This window comes from Pagrus pagrus (genome assembly GCF_965226575.1).
Source record: "Pagrus pagrus genome assembly, chromosome: 7".
Classification (NCBI taxonomy): Eukaryota; Metazoa; Chordata; class Actinopteri; order Spariformes; family Sparidae; genus Pagrus; species Pagrus pagrus.
In genome coordinates, this window is record NC_140191.1 from 6249451 (window position 1) to 6269929 (window position 20479).

Below are 20479 nucleotides of genomic sequence, written 5' to 3' on the forward strand. Positions count from 1 at the left end.
GTATTAGTAATGATTGATTTGTCACATTTTCATGATTTTATTGTCATTTATCGGTCGTTTTGCTAACAGAAACACCTTCATTTGAAATGAACACACATCACAACACAAGCAGTGAATGCTAATGTGCCTAATATTAGAAAAATGTCCGCTGCTGGTACACGCTGTGGAAACCTCCTTTTGTGCACACAGCTGTGTTGTGCAGGTTTTGAACTGCACCTCTCAGCTGCCCCCAGTCGACTCCTCTTCAGTCCATTTTGCAGTGAGCACAGCCAAAATGGATGCAGAGAGCTGACGTCACTGTGTTTGACATGGTGTTGCTAGCCGCCTTGGTGCCACCAGGGTGACGGTGCACACTGAGAGCCCAAGCAGGGGAACAATGACGTGACTCATGTTAGGCTGCAGATTCTCCCAAAGGGGACTTTGCATCCAGGGAGGAGCTATGACCCAGTAAGCCTAACAACCAATCATCACACCCTCCTTTCAGGCTGCTGCCGTGTTGTTAGCCTTGATTGGCCTGAAGCCACGCAGGAACATGGTGCAGCTGAATAAAACTGTCACTTCCTGTGTGACTGTGTGCAGATGTCACACTGTTGTTGGTGCAGATGAGCAGGAGCTGGACCGAGGCTGCTTTGAGAAGAGGTTTTTTTTTTTTTTGTATCGCAACAATACATCACTGCTGAGGGCCAAGTCGACTCTGGCACCTCTGTCCTTGTGGCCAGAGAACAAGACATGAATAATTGATGCAATTCCTCACACAGCCTCAGCAGACCTCCCCTCGAAGCTCAGCCCAGGGCAGCTGATACAAAAGTGATGGATGAGGATGGATGAAAAAATGCTGGTGGATGTGTGATATCCAGAGATGCCACAAGAGGGTTTTTGTTTTTGTCTGTCTGGGCCGAGATAACTAACAACCGCAGAGTGTTTCTGCAGTCGGTAGAAAAGTAAAACAACATTTTCCACCTCATCCTGCAAAAGTCTGGAGGGCACGTCAATGACTTCCCAGGCGATGGTGTGTGTGTGTTTCTAAACCAACTCACACAGAGAGTTTATATTATCTTGATTAGTGTCAGAGGGATGATATTGATTTGACCTTTGACCCTTCAAGGTACTTGCTAAAAAGGAGCCAATACAAATCATTTAAGAAAGAAAATGACTTCTTCAGGAATTAAATCTCTTCGTGCTCAGTGTTTGAATGGTCGAACCCAGAGATATCCATCATTTTGTTCAAGGTAACGCTGCGTTTGATTTGATCATTATAACTTATAGGTGAGCGTCAGACGATGTGGAAGGATGTCTGAACCAGACTGATCCTAACGTGAACATCTCTGTCTGAGCTAGTTGGAGAGATTTCCATCAGCAATGGTGGTCGTTTAACTACACGTACAACGTCTCCCATGATCCTACACTACTGATGTAGAGACCGCTAGTGGCAGAAACTGCACTTAGTTCTGTTGTTATTTGTGTTTTCTTAGCTGAGATTCCTCAGTTCAGCTAGCTAACTTTGTTTTACACCTCTGAGGTTGAACACAGCTAAGTTACGGACATGTGGTGCGAGGATGATGACCCTTTTAAACCCGGCACGGGGATGTATGATGGTGGCAACTGCAGATCTTTTGCTCTTCTGGGTGAGATCAGTGGGTCAGAGTGATGGTGGTAAACGGCGGTGACTACAGCGGTGAGCTAATGAGCAATTCCTGCCCCCCGGTAACATCAACACACTGTCTCAAATTCAGAAACACATAGTGCCACCCCAAATGTGCCAAATGTCAGGGCCTATGCCATTTTTGAGAGATTTCAGCCAAATCCCATGGTGGGATCATTAAAGTCTTCAGGTTTCATCAACATCTGTACAATTTCGGCGCCAATCCACGATGTAGATGTCAAGATATTCACTGAATAATTCAGACTTTTGACAATGTTTGAACAAAACTTCCAGAGGGAGACATTTTCAGCCCTGGAGCTGTGCCGCTAGCATTGCTGAAAATCTAAATCCACACCAGGTATTTATAACTGTGAATGTAAAAGCTCCCCATGAGCCGCATATGAGTTTAATAACTATAGTTTAACTGCTCTGTCAGCAGTTTAAACATCTTGTTTCCTATTACTCAGCAGCCTGTACATCCACCTCCACTCAGTGATATATAGACAGCTGCCTTGTCTCTCTTTTCCACTTTGGCGAGCTGATTTGAAATGAGCATACGGCTGAATGTAATCTCCTCCTGTGGTCTGAGCCCATCATGGCAGCCGACAGTGTGCTTTATCACGAGCGTAGGTGTTTGTTGACTGAGTCTTGTGGGGGAAATCTTCAAACAGAGCAGGCGCGTGGGCCGTGCTGACCCGACCCAGAATGCAACGCTCCCGATGCACTCATGAGAGCAGAAAAGACTCTCCAACCGAGATAACAGCGGCCGTCCGGTGGGCTGAGCATGAATACAAAGTTTATTGTTGTGTGCTTCTGGACTGTTTTATATTCATCTCAGTGGGCTGCAGAATAATGATGATAATGATAATGATGATGATGAATTAGACAGATTATTTTTCCATATTTTTTCTCCAGCTGAAATTGCATATATTAAGATTAAAATCTCCACGCAACTTATTATGTGATAGATGCGTTGGAGCGAGGTGCACTCGAACTAACGCACAATGTCTCGATTACACCTGATATATTTATTTACAATGAATGGTGCGAGGACGTGTGTTTGGCAAAATGGCTCACTAATGGCTCCTAAATGCCCATCACCCCCGTGATTCATTCATTCATCAGTTTTGCTTTGATTTGCACAAGTTTTATATTAACGAACTCATCCTACAGATTTAATTCTGCTTTTTTCTACTGTTCGACTGCTGGAGAGCCTTGAGGTTGCTTAAGATTTATCTGTATCATGAGTGGCTTCATATCTTTATAATCTCTGTAATGCGATTGTCTGACTGATTACGCATGCACTTATGGTTGATCATTAATCAGATGAATCTCTGTCGTCCTCTTGATTGGATGTAAGCAGCTCATATATGGAAGTACTGTAATGCTGCACATCTACCTGATTAGGTCAGACAGAACAAATGCTGTGTGAATAAATATTTGTTCTTTTCATTGTCATCAAGAAAAAACAGCCCCAGAGAAGCTGCACAAACAAAAAAAAAAGAAATTTAAAGTGTACCGAAAGCCAGTTTTGAGACGGCACGGCTGTTAAGTTGTTATGGAGTCACGCTGATGTTGTGGATTATGTGATGAAGTGCTCGAGTTTTACTTTTATTGACTTGAGAAAGAACGCTGGCCACCATCCCTCACCACGATGATTGCAGCGACTGGTGTTGCTAAGAAACTAGGTGAGGAGTTTTGTGTTAAATTGACATATCAACAATGAGTCTGGACAAAAAGTCAGGCGCCCACTCAGCCCATAAAAACATCAACTGAGTGCATAATTTGAAGACTAACCCGTTCTGTATATTTAAGTTTCAAAATAGATGCGTACAGTTTTATTTGTGGAATGTAGTCGTCATAATTCATTCAGCGTTCATGCTTTCTCTACTTTTATCACGTCGTCTTGATCGGGACCGTGCTGAGCCTCAGGGACAATCTATCAGAGGAGAAAATTCACCGCTATGCGTCACGGCGAGAAATCAGAGATGTCAAGAGAAATTAAATCAGCGCCGCATGACATTACCAGCCATCTGCAGCTCTTAACATTCGACGCTGACCTGATCGTTTCCCACCTACCACTCTCCGTCTCCAACACAAATGCATGCTGCATTAATTAATCACTTTTGCACACAAGCATTCTTCTTCACTCTTTGGCTCTCAAGCACACACGTCTATGTTAACACACACACACACAAAACACTCAAAGACAAAGACTATCATCACTCGTGCTCGGCGCTGTCACACTTGTTATTTGCAGCATCTGTGCTGTCAAATGAGCAGCGAGATTTAATTCAGTGTGTGAACGTGTGAATGAGAGTCGAGGAAAGACGAGCAAAAACATGAAAACCCACAGTATGGACGGTATATGTGCTGTCATACTGTGTCAGAGCTGATGCTGTAAATCATAATGGAACTGTATCACTAACATATGAATGACTGTTCTTGTTTGTTTGTAATTATTAATGTGTAATCGTAGTGTTTGTCTTTGATATAATCGATAAAAGTAGAACACATTTCATTATTTTGAGCACTCATTTGATACATTGTGAGATATATCTGCCATGTCATGATATACTGTATATACAAGGAGATGTATTTGACATTTTCAGGCTCATAATTTTATTTTGGGACACTACTAGTATAGATTTACATGCTTTAATGCTCAAAAAACACATCAGTTTTCCTGTACTCTCCGTCTGAAACGCTCTGTTTTAGCTCTCGTCCCTTTAAGACTCAGTCTCCTCTGATTGGTCAGCTCACGCACGCTTGAGCCAGCACCGGAGCAGCTGTGCTAAACTAGCTGCTAGGTTTAAATTATGCAAATGTGTGCCTTCTTGACGCAGTGTGATGTCACAAAGTCATGGAATTAAAGGCGGGGGTACTGACGAGGCGTTTATGAGCAGTGTTTTCTGTGGGAGAGAGGAGCTTCTGTTGGTGCGGACTTTGATCTTTTTAAATTTCAAAACTTTCTACATGCACAAGACACTGAAGGAAAGGAAAAAAATGAAAAAGCAAAATAGTTCTCCTTTCAATTAGAGCAGCAACGATTAAATGCCAACAAAATTATCTGATTCCAGCTCCTTAAATATGACTTTTTTATCTGGTTTCTTTACTCCTCTGTGACAGTAAACTGAATATCTTTGGATTTTGGACTCATTAGTCGGACACAACAAGGCGTTTGTCGGTGCTTCCTTGCAGTGGAAGGTTGAGAACGACTCGCTGAGAAAATAACCAGCAGACGAACCAATAACGAAATTAATTGCGGAGTGCAACGGAGCGTGATACTTTGTGATAGTTGAATTTGCTTGTATGTGTGAAGGTGTTTATCTGTGCGGTGATGAAAGCTGAGGTTATATCTGGAGACAGGAATGACTCACCCTGGCAGCAAACGAAGGGCTGTTAATTGGATGCAACTTTAAAAGAAGGCGAGAAATTCAAATGGAAAGTAATTCACCTGAAGCACAGAGAGCTACAGAGACCTTTCAGACGCTGTGTCACCTTTCAGAGGCATGAAAGTGAATAAATCATTGAAAATGAGCTCAATGTCAAGGTGCTTCCTAATCACGTCTTTATAACATGCAGTGGGATGTTTACACTTACGGAAATTAATGTTTTTGTGTGCCATCAAATGGAAAACTTGATGCCGAAACTCAGTCTGACATATTCGGTATCTTTAAAACCTTTTGGGTTTAAGATAAAGAGATTTTCATGGGGTTGAACAACTTCCTCAAACCACATTTCCTAAAATCCTGTGAGAGGTGGTTGCTGTTGGTTTGTGATCTCTTTTGCTCTGTTCTCAAGGCTTTTCCAACACCACTGTTTATGTCGTTACAGTATATTTTTGCCAGAATCTCGTTCTACAGGCAGAACAGAAGTCTTTCATTTTTGTCTCCGGAGCAGGCAAAGCAACCCAGGAGATGAATATAAATACAGTTTGGACTCTAAAATATAGTAGAATATTCTCTTTGTTGGTCTTGTTTGCTGAGAGTAGGTCTGGCTTGTTATGATGTCATACTGTATATTTCCTTACAGCTTTTTTTTTTAACCCTTTTAGGTCACATCCCCAGTTATACTGTTCACCTGTTTAACAATATATGCAAAAAAATCAATTTCTTTGTGTTTTTATATCAAAATTAAATTGTTTTTTTCCCCTGTAAAACAAAAGATTATGTGCCTACGAAGGCTTGAACCAACCACAATGAACCAATATTATCATTACATACACCTGTCACACAACTTTTGGCACAGAGCTAAGATTCATTGGGCACCTAGCTAGCAACAACATGGTGCGCTCACAAAGCGCTTACTTTTCAATGTTTAATTTCCTGTTTTCCTCTGAAATGCAAAAGCTAGATACTCTCGAAATGCCATTTTATCTGGACGTTGGCACACACAATGACATATGACCCTTATAAGTGGAAGTGGTGAATTTATCAGTTGCTTATTTAGCCTACACATCTAGCAGACAGAAAGTCCCAATAGCATCTACTTTGAGTTGTGTTTCTGGCTACCCCAAGGAATGCAAGTCTAATATTCTCTCTTTTTTTAGCTCCATTTTTGGTCTCCACCACCACTTGACCAAATATCTGGCCCTTAATCTGCTATTGGCTCTATTATATTCATAAGCTAGCCGCTAACTGTGTCTGTCTGCTGTTTGGTGCTGGTACAGGTAGAGTCATGTGGGTTCATCTGATGTTTCTGACTGATCCAAAATAGTAAAGTATGTACACATCTACCCAAAAATCTGGTGAGGGAATCTTGGTTTATTGTCTAGCTCAATGAAAACATGTTTCCTGGGTCTTTCAGGTGAAACATGCTCTAACACCTGGGCCTCTGTTTGTTTGACACCAAGCTTATTGCTACACACTGCACACATACCTCCACCAGTCACGATGACGTCAAAGTGTGCAGTAGGCGAACCGGATCAAAGATGCTGTCGTACTTTTTTTAACCGTAGGTAGACGTGAGTGATGTGTTCGCTCCGATGATGTGACAAAAACATAATATGGACACCATTTTCATGTGTTTATGTAAACTTGAGCAGCCTGAGTCATGTTTAATCTCGTACCCTTCTTCATGGTCCTATTTGGGCATCATTGAAGAGAAAGAAGAAAAGATACCTCCTGCTGTCAGGGAAATAAATCAAGCTGTGAGTGTGATGAGTGTTAATGAAAGCTAGTTTATTCAGATAATGTTTTCAGTGTGTCGGAGGTTTGATGCCAGCGGTGTTGGTTCTGTATATGAACCGTTCACTGGTTTCTTCCTCCTCATCCATCTCCTCAGAGCCCGGTAACTGCCTGTCTTCTCCCCTGCCAAAAACTCTCTGCTGCTTAATAGGTCTTGTATTTCCACTAAATAAAACATCCCGCTGCTATCATCGAGTGCCAAGGCCTGATGTGAAAGGTGGGCAATCTATTGAAGAAGCTCAGTTAAGCGCGGACGCTTTTAACACTGCTGTAAAGAGTAATTGTTAAGTACTCAGGGCTATCAGGGGGAGTTATGAATGGAGGTTATACGCTGGTGTTGAAAGGGCTGCCTTGTCGGAGTCGGACTAATGTGGTTATAACTCCTTCGGTGGCAACTGGAAATCTCTAGTGCTCCTCCGGAAGGTAAATTGTTGAGATGTGGGCAGACTGAATGAAATATAATAGTCACAATAAGCTTCTCCATTGAAGAGTGCAACCATATTTTGCATCAATGAATGTAGTGGCATAGAGGAGCAGGGGCCAGTTTTCACAGCCTGAAGTGAGATTTCTTGACACCTGGATGTAGTTGTACAGACTGAAATCCACTGGAAAAGCAATTAGACAGAGCCACAGCTTGGACAAATAGTTGTGGGGTACTGGAAGACACAAAAGTGAGTATTCTGTTGTTCAAAACATTACCATGAAGGCGCTAGCTGCTGCCAGACTGAGGCTAAATCAAGTTAGCCTTGACAAGGACATTACAAGAGGCGTGCACTTGCTGAGGTACGTGTGTGAGATATTTGACAGACCTGGCAACCCGAATGTGACGTTCAACGTGATTAAAATTAGTACTCAACGGATATTTTATGTCATGGACAAATATCAGGTGTTGTTATGAGTTTATTAACCAGTGGGAAAATGTCCACGTCACACAACGGTAACGCTAACATCATATGTTTTTTTTGGTGAACGTGTTAGCAAGCATTTCCCTACTTATACATTCAGTGTTGTGTTATTAATGTAATCTTCATGGAGTTTTTGTTTTTAGTCTAATTTGAACTGGTTTCTTTAGGTTTTGGTCTCCACCAACTCCAGAGGGAAATGTCAGGCTATTTAGCCGCTAAATGCTAAATGCTAAATGCACCATATTCAACAAATAGTTGGCAACTTTGGTTCATCAGGTCTTGTTTTTAAAAGCTGGAAATGCCACTGATTAAAGTGAGTGTGCGCATACTCCAGGAAAAAGGAAAAACTGAGCGAGGATAAAGTTAAGCTAACTTCAAGTATTAATATTCTTCAACAGACTTTTAATATCTGCTAAAACAAACATTTGATAGTGTTTTTTTTCAATGTTTCCATCCCGAGATGGTCTGTAACACTATGATTATTTGGGGCAGCGTGGACTGACAGTAGCCCCGAGACATCATGATTCATGATTCATTCTGACGTATCATCGGATGTTTCCTTTGGGTTTGAACATTGTTGTAAACATTTGGGATAATGTGAGCACAACTCACAGCTGTGCACCACTTGTCTCTACTTTCCCAGTAATCAGTAACTAAATTACAGTGATCTTTCGGAGAAACTTCCATGGACATTATGAGGAAATCTTTGCGAAATTACGGACCAATGAAATAAAGGGTTAGCAAAAATGGTTGCTTTCAAACAAACAGTGGATTTTTATAGCTGGTTGTTTCACCTAGCCCAGTAGTTCCTCGAAGGACGCTGATTTGGTTTGATGCCTGACAAGATGGATTTGCAAGATCACAGAATCACGTGATCTTGCTAATCTAGCTTCCTCACAAGGCCAAATTATTTTATTTCTAAAGGTTTGGGCACACAGTGTAATTAATAGTATTCGCCTGATAACATGAAATCAAGACGTTTTGCTCAAACAGTGCACATGTGTCTTACAGGAGGAGTGATGATATCATTTAAAATAACACACACAGATGGTTACCTTGCCCTTCACCTGTTCCCCATGTACAACATGTACAACATGTACATGGCTGTTAAAACGCTCCCCTGTGACCTTAACATTATTTGTCTTTCATGGGAGAAGTGTGTGCTGCCGGCTTGTTTCCACTGCCTGCTGTCATTCACATTTAATTAAGTCTTACTCTGAATAGTATCTTCAGTTTGTAGCCGACTTACTATGACGCCTGCATAACGATGAGCATTTAAACATCCAAACACACCGCTCCTGCAAACAAGGTCATTTCATTATCCCACCGCAGATCTTTCGTTTAATGCATCCTGTCTGCACGGTAGGTTTACTGAGCCATAGTCTGTAGGCAGCACAACATGGACGCAGTGTTTGCTGGTGATGTCAGCCATATATTTCTAAAGGGACGGTGGATTTAAAGCCTGGAGTTTATCACTTGCTGCTCCCTTGACAGTTGTTTTTGAGCCATGAAATCCAATTTTCTGCAGCAGGGTAGAGCTGAGAGGAGAGAGCGGGCGCTACCATTGAGGCTCGCTACGGCCTTTAATGTATTCTTAATGGAGCAATCACTTTTCAAATTGCTTCCAAGGCGTGGATTAGAGGAAAGGCAGTTAGGTATTTTAGCTCTGATGGAGAAAAAAAAAAAGTATCTTGTGAGTTGGGAGTTTAAACATTCACTCCCACAGAATCTGGGTCTTTTTGGAGCCAGCTGTTCGTCATTAGATGCATCTGGTTCAGTTGTGGCGATTGTCGCTTGCATGGATTCACGGCATGTGATTTATGAGAGCAGTTTTGTGCTACGTTCTCGTAAACTAGACGGGTAATGTATGTAATGTAATGGTACCTCTCCGATGGTGTACTTGTCCGGAGGTGGTTTGTTAGATCCAACGGTCGTATTGTCATGGGAACGGTGATATATGCCTTTGGGGAGTTGCTGCCAATTGAGCTATTCACTTGTTTGGATGTGCTGACCAAAACCATTAACTGAAAGATGCTAAAATGCTGTGTGCAGCTGTGGGAACTGCAGAGCAGGATGATATCTCTCTGGGTATTCACCACTAAGTGTGTTAATGTGGCTGTACCAACAAACAACTCTGCAGCATAATGGAATTATCATTTTAGTCATTTTTTAGGAAAAATGACAAACATCTGCTTTTTCTAACCTTTCGAATATGAAAATTGGATGCTTGTCTTTGTCATGCATGATGTATGTTAACCGACATGTCTGGATGCAGGCTATTGGTCAGACTAAACAAGGCATTTGATGATTTTAAACTTTTTATAGACAAAACAATTAATAACTTGTTGTAGCCTTGAGTTAATCCTTAAAGAGTGAATGCACAAATCCATTGTGAGGGTCTAAATCTGAGACGGACCGACCAAACAACAGATTGACTCAACAACAGCTGAACATGTGAGTCAAAGCTGAGCATCTAATAAAACAAAGTGACTGTGTAGCCTTCGACTCCAAGTCTGTGTTGTATTGTTGTCCATGCTGTGTTGTCCACAGCTCAGACGATCTTGGCTCATGATTGCTCAGCCTCAGTTTTCACAAACAAGTGAAAACTAAAGTGAGCAATTCATTGGATGAGATCCAGGCTGATGACAAATCACCAAATGTCTTTCACAACATTTGCTCATGATGTGATGTTGCACCTCAGAGTGAGAAACTGTTGAGAAAAGGAGCCGCAGCGATCACAAGATGGAGGGAAGGCAGATATACTGACCTCAGAGCCACACGTCTGTGCAAATTCATCCAAAGCCGGCGGCCTGAGGGATGTTTGTGTGGATGAAAATCCAAATTCAGCAACAAATATATGTTTTTCTAGCATTTGTTGTGAACAGAGCTTATTATTAGTCAAGAAAGTGAGCGAGACTTGATCCGAAGGTGGTTCAACTGAGGCTCCTGTCACTGACGTACACACAAAAAAAATCGATTTACTCCTGGCAGCTTGTTCCTGCAGTGCAGCCTGAGGTGTGTTTTTGTTTTGACCACAGAAGTTGTTCACTGATGCAGTTCAGCAACCTGTAAAACCTCCTGCCTGTCTGAAGAGATACATCAACAGAGGAGACGAGTCAACACAGGGATGTAGGGGTGATGTATCGTCTGCTGACCAGTTTGTTTCAGACGAGGAACCCCAGATAGGAATAGATTTCTATATTGGAGCTCAATGTTGAAATATTTGGGATTATAAAAACACATTCCCAGCGTGGCTCGAGTGAAGGCAATGTCGGTCTATAGGTCGGTCCATCACGTTGGTTCAGACTGAAATATATCAACAAATATTGGATGAATATCCATGAAAGTTTGTACAGAAATGAAGCTCACTCACTGTGGTGATCTCCTGACATTTCCTCTTGCACCTCCACGACGTTGACCTTTGTGGTTTTGAGTGAAATATTTGATTGATTGCCTTGAAATGTCACTCATTTTCCCTTCAGGGAAACTTTCATCAAGCGCCATGATCAAGTCAACACTTTAATTTACTACTACTACTACTGCTACTAATAGTAATAATAATCAGTTTATTTATAAAGCAAGCACAGGGGTGATGTGATCATACCTCTTTGTTCCAGTAATAAGTTAGGATGTAGTGCTTCGTACCAACTGGGCGTTGGAGGGAGCATTGGGTGATACGTAGAACAGTGCATTACAATAATCAAACCGAGAATAGATAAAAGCAACTTGTACAACTTGCAGCCAGTGATGATAATTTTGAGATTATCTTGAACCGGAAGAAACAAGATTGAACAGTATTTTTGATATGGCCATCAAAGCAGAGGTTGGCATCAAATATTACTCCCCTCCATTTTTTCCCCATCAGCCTCAAATGTTCGCACACTAATCTAAGAGGCATATAGTTGTTGTGAGCATGTTAGCATGTAGCTCCGAGCACTGTGCTGCTCAAGTGTAGATTCAAGTTTCTAAGATTCTTGAATCTCAGCCGGGAGAATGAGAGGGCCTTATGAAAGCCAAAAATCTAATTATGTCACTCGTGATTCTGATTATTCATGTTTTTTTTTAAATATTCTGAAATCGTATTAATCAGAAAAGTCTAATTAAATTAGATTCAATACTCTCTCACATTAATTCCTGCGTTCAAATGTCTCACTTTCTGACATCTGTATTTATTGTATTACTCTGTACAAATTAAGGGAGATCCCCTCTTCTTCTTGGGTTTCGGTTTCAGCTGGCTTTCACTGAGTGTGTTCTTAGAAACCCGGTTGTCCCAGCAGACCTTCGGGTCGAGTGATGTTAGCTCGGCAGTAGTCGTTGTCTGTGCAACACCCCCGAGGCTGCACAGGAAGCTATCAAAGAGTCCCTCCCTCCTGCTTTCTGTTTACATCTGCTAGTGTTTTACTCACTATAATAAACTTAATGTGCACCTGTTACACAAACATTGTTTAACAAATAGGATACAAAGCTCGTAATGAACGGGAACGATGATAATAATAGTGTCACCAAGGTTAGTTTGCTGTTTACTGGCACTTATCCAGTGTAATTTTCACACTGCCCCTCCATCCTGCCTGATATTAATTACACGGCTCATTGATTTATTGATTACAGTGTCAGTGCGATCGGATCACTTCCTCGACATCGAGACAACAATAGAGTCAGAGCACCGGGGGCTACCATGAGGAAACCTTGATGTTGGTTAAATGCCAAGATTTGATAAACAACATTTAGTCACATACAGTAAAGTGGTCCTGTCTGATGTAGTAACCTTATTTCTTCCAACACCACGCTGAACTTTAATAAGTTGACTACATTAGGATTACAGGTTACATTAGAAAAGACACATTCAGGAGTAGAACGGCCAACGTTAGCAGCTCTGTTCGGCTCTTTATTTGATCTGGGGAAGTTTATACTCAAGCGAGATGCATCACATCACATTTGTCCTCATTCTCGAAGACTTCTCTCTTGTAAAAATGAAGAGTTTTCTTTGAAACGAGGCCATTTTTCTTATCATTACTGTATAATGATGCTGGAGCAATAGAAGAACACTGTTTGAACATGTTTGATTAACTGGTGAGGATAATGACTTTTTGCCTGGGAGCTGTTAGCTTTAGCCTCAGTCTTTAAGCAACAATAGCGCTGTAATGTAGTCAGCAGTAGCCATCAAATGCAATGCAAACATCTTATTTTCAGTGTTTCCAGCTGAAAAAGGATGTTGAGCTGGGCGGTAAAGAGACGGGGGAGGGGTGGTTGTTCTACAGTTGCAGGGTTGGACCACAGAAAACATATAGGATGACTCAGAAGAGCTGGATGATAGCCTGCAATGCTCCTGCAACACCTTATTAACCCGTGTTATTACTGTAGGCAGCGGACCGAGGGAGAGTAGGAATATTTTACCGTGCCCTGCAGCTCATTTTTGCTTTAAAATGTGTGAAATTAAACGTTTTATGTGATGCCGCTCACCTGTCTGCAGGTTGAAATTGTAGTACGTGTTGCGAGAGGTTCTGGCTTTCTCAGATAAACTGTTAATACAGGAAGAAAAAAACAAGCAATTTTTCATTTTGTGTTCTCAGCGTAAACAGGTATGTGACGGGACGTGAAAAATGAGGCACCGAGTAAATAAGCCTTTATTGTTTGTTGTATTTTAAATTAATAAGGAATGCAGGACTTCAGCAGATGGACATCGCCGTTCCCTTTGACATGACACCATTCTGCAGTACGTCGACTCAGTGTTTGTAGTCGTGTTGTTGCGTGCTGCCAGCTCCCTCAGGCTGGACATTTTTTTTCTCTCTCCCCCATGCTGAGCTGCTGCTGCTCTCTTTACAGAGACTGTGAGAAGCTACCAGAATGACTTCACTGTTGGCTACAGCTGCAGTCGATCCCCAGAGCCTTGCTGTCTGGGGGCAAGTCATCTCTGCTCGGTCTCATGAGCACATACATGCTGGAGAAGTGTTATTGTTGCAGACAAGCAGTAAACAATGCCCCAATTTAGAGATTTGGCATGTCAAGCAGAGGTTAGCTCAGGTAAACCATTTAGTTTAAACCAAATAACTGATGCAGCCGACCGAATTGTGTCTGTAACGTTGAGCTGTGGTGGCTGATTTTATTTTAGTTATTGTTGGCTGTTTGTGCTTTTACGACATTAAATATACAAACCTAATTCTCAGTTAAATAAAACATAAAACAAAGGTTTGCAGAATAGAGGTGGGCGATCTGACGGTTTTAGATCGGGATCAATCTTGAACTCTACCTTTCATGTGGACCGTAGAGATTGTGGTATTTAATGTCCAGTTACTTCTGTTTCCAAACTTTGCTTTACAAACTAAGCATTTCATCATTTTTAAAAGAAAATATATAGTTTATGTGTCAGGTGTGTGCACTTTGGGATAAAAATAGGAGCTAGTGTCGGCACAGCCTCATTTCCCAGGCCGACCATTAGAGGTTAGTGCTCTTTATCCATTTACACCCACCAACCTGGTCCCTCTTCCACCCCCGTGTCTGACTGTAGATTTCTCCCTTGTTATAGCTGAGACAACACGAGGATATTGTTAATACTTGACACTTGACTTTAGCTCCCACAAGATTGATACAATTCTCACATCTGTCTGGTAAACATGAGTCTAGAGCCGGGAGACGATTATCATAGCCAAGAAAGAGGGGATGCACATTTAAACTGATGTATTCATGTACAGACGCTGTGTGTGCAGTAAAGCTACAAGTCGCACATGTCAACTGCTCACTTAAACACATATGGTAATGATGGTCGGTCGCCCTGCTGAGATTGTTTTGCCCATTTGTAGGGCTCGCAGCCCTTTTCTTGGCGCAGCATGCCCTCGTCAGCAAGACAAACAAGGGCAGCATCACACTGACAGACGTGTCAGGGAAAAGAGCACGGTGGCCTGCTGATAGATTCACAGTGGCCCTTTTCTGGCCCCTGCTTTGTGCTCTGTTCTCTTTTTATTTCTTTTCTCTTCTTAACTTGATGAGGATTAAGCTAATGGAGACGGGCAATTAAAAGTAGTGATGGAAGGGGATGACACAAGATGGATAGAAAGAAAGGACACGGAGGTTTTGATCATATTATCGCAATATTTCTGTTCACAATTGTTTTAAAAATACATCTGTACTTTGTATTTAATGATCTGGTCTCCTAGAATTACAAATACACGTTTCAGACCACCATGAAGTAACATTATGTTCTGACTTTCTAGCAATAAATCAGTAGTAGCACTTCCTATATACATCGACCTATATGCAGTCCTGTTAATTAGACGTCTGTGTCGCAGCATGGTTCGTTATATGTTGGCTCTGCAGCGTGCCACTGTAAATGCCACACTGTGATTTGTGCTGAGCCGAGGAGCGAGCCACGAGACAACTGCTGTTGAGTCAATATAGGCCACCGAGCTCCGAGATGTCAGCACCTTAAAGCTGTCATGTCCTTTATTCTTCAGCCATTAGCGCTGAGCCAGTTAATATGTTCGGCAAATGGCAGCACGCTGGGAATGTCAATGACGGCTCTGATCTAGATTATTTAAAGTCCCCCCTCCGGTCAAAAATGGGTTTTTCATCTTGTTACAGTTGAATGTTTGAGCTTCACTGTGTGGAATTATGTATGCGCAGAGATTGACACTAGAAGGCTGATTTCATATTCATCTGCTGAATGATTAAATTTGTTCTGATCTTAATGAAAATGTGATTGTAAGAGACGAGTCCATGAGCGTGATTTGTGACATCGTTAATAGTTTGGAGGCTGATCTCGGTGCAGAGAACACAGTGAGGAGGTTCAACATGACCTTTTGAGGTGTCCGATGATATATATATGTCTATGTCCTGTATGTTGAATGTTACCTTTTGTGCGATCTCTTGTTATGTCGTAGTTTCATCGTTTTCTAGCTGTTTCACTTGATATGCCGTTACCTGGCTCAGGTGAATGCCTGCTATTGGCTGTTGCTACTGTAATGTCGGTGGGGCCACATCATGGTGTTTGTTGTTTGGAGCCCTGATGAAGATATAATGCTGGGAACATTGTTAGCTTTTGAAATAACTGGCCTTTTAATGATTTAGCCTCTACAATAAAGGCTTTTTAATGTTTCCTTGCTTGTTTTTGACAAGAAACTAAAAAAAAGAAGGGTCATTACATCAACCTATCTTGCTTTGGTGCCAGACTGTGGTGCCAGCTATAGTGTAGTCGATGGGAGATGCATGGAGGAACACACTAAAACCCAACATATCTTTGTCGTATGACTTCTGATGAGGAAGTGCCTCTAGAAATTTAAAAAACACACTTCGGAGAGAAGTTAACGACTGACTTTTTCCCCCAAATGATGACAGGGCTGATAAATACTGTGATCAAACGGGGCAGGTCTGACCAAATATCGCTCATGAGACTGCTATTACACTGCAAACAAGAGGCTTTCTTACACAAAGTCGAGGAACAGACAACGTTTCGATCAAAACAATGAGCCATTAACCTAATCTCTGAAGTGTGTTCTTTCATTTTGACACCACTGGCACCACAGTCTGGCACCAAAGCAAGATTCAGTGAAGAAAAGCCTGGATTACCTCTGGTTTTTGCAGTAAGAATGGACTTTAAAGTCATGTAGGAGACATCTTGTGTCCAGCAATTAAACTTGGGAAATCTTCATACGTCCTGAAATTGTTCATGAGGGAGAGGGAGTAGGTGCCATTTTAAGGATTCTGTGTTAATCAGTCTTATTTTCTCTCCTTTTTCCTTCTTCACATGTACTCACACTGCTAGTGTGATAAATCATGCTAACACAAACCCTTTCCTTTGCTTCTTTCTCAGGATCTGGTATCCGAGTGCACGCTGGCCAAACCCCAACAGCAGCAGTGCAGTGGAGCAGGGAGCTGTCCGTGGTGCTGAATTCATCTGCTAACAGAGATCCCCATTGCACACTCATGTGCTTGGGCCGCTCCTGATACCTCCCAGTCCTAGAAGCAACTGACCACAACCTCCACATCCAAGATGGACGACGACGGGCGTTACAGAGATGGCCGCCAAGATTTCATCCGCGGCGCCAAGGACATTGCCAAAGTGGCGAAGAAACAAGTCGGCAAGAAGGTGGGGCGCGGTGTGGACAAAATGGCCGACGAGTACACCAAGCGCTCTTATAAAAGGTTTGAAGAGGAAGATGATGATGACGACTACGCCGGCGCGCCGAGCAACGACGGTGGATATTACCGCAACGACAGCCGGGCCAATGACGATGAAGGTCACAGCGACTCCACTGAAGGACACGACGAGGATGATGAGATCTACGAAGGGGAGTACCAGGGCATCCCGAGGGCCGACTCGGGCAAGACTGGCAGCTTGGATGGCGTGACAGCCGCCCAGGCGCAGCAATTCAGGGATACGTCAGCCTACGAGGCTGAGAGGAGGAAAGACCAGGAGGAGTTGGCCCAGCAGTACGAGACCATCCTGCAGGAGTGTGGCCACGGGAAGTTCCAGTGGACGCTCTACTTTGTCCTGGGGCTGGCGTTGATGGCAGATGGCGTGGAGATCTTTGTGGTCGGCTTCGTGCTGCCCAGCGCAGAGAAGGACATGTGTCTATCTGAACCTAACAAGGGCATGCTGGGTAAGATTTACAGATATCAGTCTCTTGCTTCAAGAAAGAATAATAAAGGGTAACTCCACCAGTTTTACACATTAAAGCGTGTTTACAGGTCTCGGGGAAGAGGAAGCTGCATCTGATAACTTGCTTCCAGTGATGTCACTCAGTGGCTGAGTTGAATTGTGGGTAATGTAGGCATCAGTTTTGAGGCGAAACAAGAATGCGTAGCATAAAAAAGGTGATTTTTGCTGTATCAAACTGTGCATAAGGAGTCAACATTACCCACAATGCATTAGTCATTGTGTGACATAACTGGAGGCTATTTATCAGATTACATGCAGCTTCCTCTGGAGCCGCAAAAGGCTTTATACTACATTTTCAATAGTACTCACACACACTTTGCTGTGTTAAATTGGCGGAGTTACCCTTTAACAACACATGGGAGGAGGGATTACACACATGAGAACTCTGCAGTATCAACTGTCTTGTGTTTCTGGCCACTGAGCAGCTGTTTTCCTTCAGCTCGTCGACTATCTCCTACACCCTCTCTCTGTTTACTGTCGTCTCTGTGCCTCCTTTGGGAGTTTATGCCACCGCTTCACATTTTATCTCTGTCTTATCTGAGCCGTTACCTTTACAGCTTATCCCCCAGTAATTGCTTTTCTACAGCCTCGTTGGCAGAGGAGCTACAGCTATTTAAGATTCAACTGACCGTGCAGCTTCTGAACGGCAGCAGAATTTTAAATCGAACTCCCAGCTGATCCACGCACAAACTGTGTCTCGGTCCTTTGCCTCCTCACAGTATACGCTGTCTGTGTTCCTGTTTGCTGTGAAGTGGGCAAAGACCTCGTGATCATTTGCGATCCTTAGGGCCAATGTCCAATCAGAGTCCAAACCTGCCTCGCCATCTGTCATTGGCTGCTCAGCAAGGACACCGTGCACCAGGGCCACAGGTCTCCTGGGGATAACAAATCCAAACATACTGTAGAGCTGACGTACAATATGTATTTCATCAAACGTGTCAGTAAATGCGAGGCGAAAGATTCTTCCACATAGAGATACACGGAGAGATATTGTGCTTGTTTTCTTCCAGTGGATGAAATAAAGACAGTCTGACATCACGGTGAGATATTTCTGTCCAGCTGACTTGTGGAAAGGAGACGTCAATCATTCTTGGCATTTTACAGCTTGTAAAGTTCACACCCATTCCTCGTGGGTTGTTCAAAGACGAAGGAATTATGGGGGAATGTAGAGAACTGGACATTTACAATCTGAAATGTCCTGATTTGCAAAACATAACCAATTAGAGCGAACAGCAGGCCAAAATCTGAATACAAACATCATCTGTCAATAATTTTTGACTTCAGTTTGATAGTTTGATTATTTCAGATTTATTTTGGCTGGACTAAAAATGCTGCTGAATCCACATTAATCAAACATAAAAACAGATTGAGCGAAATACGGAGAAGAAAACAGAAGAATGAGATCAAAATATTAGCGACAGCAGCTTAAAATCTCAACGTGGCCTCAGTGTTCAGTCACATTATTTAATTTTGTTGAATTAGATGAGATCTAATTACATAATTGCCTGCGCACTCACTCACTCACTCACTCACTCACGGGGTTTTGACTGTTCGACTGTGCCGCTGCCACGTCCATGAACATCGTCTCCCTGCAGATGGGGGTGCCTGTGTATCGAGTGTCTGTGCTGTTTCAAAATGAGCGTCATGGATTCAGGATGGAAGGATGCTGTTGAGTAACACTGATGCTAACATTGACCTCTATCACTGTTGGCGTCCTCTGCTGAATTAATTCAGATTGAGTCTCTTTTTTTAAGAAGGTCGCGGTTTGTACTCGATTTTCTTTCAACCTTTGAGAAGGAAGGTTTTGCTGATAAAGTACAGTTTGTTCTTTTTCAGCTCAGACCGCTGCCGGTCAGTGAGCTGCAGCGCTGCATCAGTGTTGAGAGGTCAAGTGCCATGTTCACATGGACATTTCTTCTATTTTCAGCTTCAGTGTCCCTGTTTCCCATCCTGGTTATTTGCAGCTGTGCCAAACAAACATGCTTTTTTTTTAACAATCAGGCAATACTCTACACTTAAAAAAAAATAAGGGTATATACACGTACATAAGCTCACAGGAAAAAGCATTAACTACAAACACACACACACTCTCTCAGCTACGTTTGGCAGGCATCCATGCCTTTAATTGGTTACTGGGTTGTGTGATTGTCCTAGTGGTCCATGCACAGGACAAGGTATGGATTGCAGAGTCGACATGTACAGTGAGCTGCCTGTGTGTGAGGGAATGTGTCCGTCTGCTCATACTGCCATGACGATTTTCCATGTGTATGTGCATGTGTGTCATACTCATAATGATGTGTGTGTGTCTATTCCCGTGGCAGCAACACTAGCGATTGCTACTGTGCTACTGTTGCTATGTACTCTGCAGACAAACAAAAGTTAGCGACTAGCTGGTGAACGTAGTGGAGCATTTAGCAGCTAAAGAATCAGATATTTCCCTGAGCGGGTGGTGGAGACCAAAAACAGAGCTGAAAGGAGAGTGGATATTGATCTTAGGTGTCCAGAGACATGACTGTAAACGAATGCTAATTGCTAATGCTAGTTTGCTGTCTCAATTTTGTTCACTGAAGACAATAAAAGGAAAGAAATGGAAACACAGAGAAGTAAGAAAACAACAAAAAAACTTGATTTTGTATGACTATAATCCAGTAAAAAGTATGCTGTTTCCTTCAAAGTTGAACCTACATTACTTTTAAATAAATACTCAGTTACTTCCACCTCTGGTCCATTACATCTCTCCCGTCCTCCCTCCCCTCTCTCTGGCTGGGTTTGTGTCATGCCACTGTGGAGCCAGTAGGGAGACACGCCCGGCCCTGACTCCCTCCCCTCTCCCTGTTACGCAACACGCCTGACTCATGCTAGAGAGCCTCCTTTGCTCATGCCTCTCTGCATCCCATGATTCCTAGTGTCCTCTCTCCCCCACCCCCACCATCACCATCACCCTCACCCTCACCCTCTTCTTCTCCACTGGGTCTAAATGTAGCTTCCACTGCCGTCATAGTGCCAGCCACTTAAACTTGTATTGTGCGTGCATCTTTGAACTGTATGCGTGTGCAGTGTGAGCGTGATCTCCAGGCATTTTTGACTTTGT

General features: G+C 42.7%; 1 protein-coding gene across 1 annotated transcript in view; it reads left to right on the forward strand.

Annotated features, from left to right (window-relative positions):
- The window catches only part of sv2a (synaptic vesicle glycoprotein 2A), a 50981-nt gene that overhangs the window by 5607 nt on the left and 24895 nt on the right, over positions 1-20479 (forward strand). Inside the window, exon 2 of the mRNA XM_084356224.1 lies at positions 16540-17329. Within this exon, the coding sequence (XP_084212350.1) occupies positions 16720-17329 (610 nt within the window). The 5' untranslated portion in view covers positions 16540-16719. The remainder of the gene's footprint in view (positions 1-16539; positions 17330-20479) is intronic.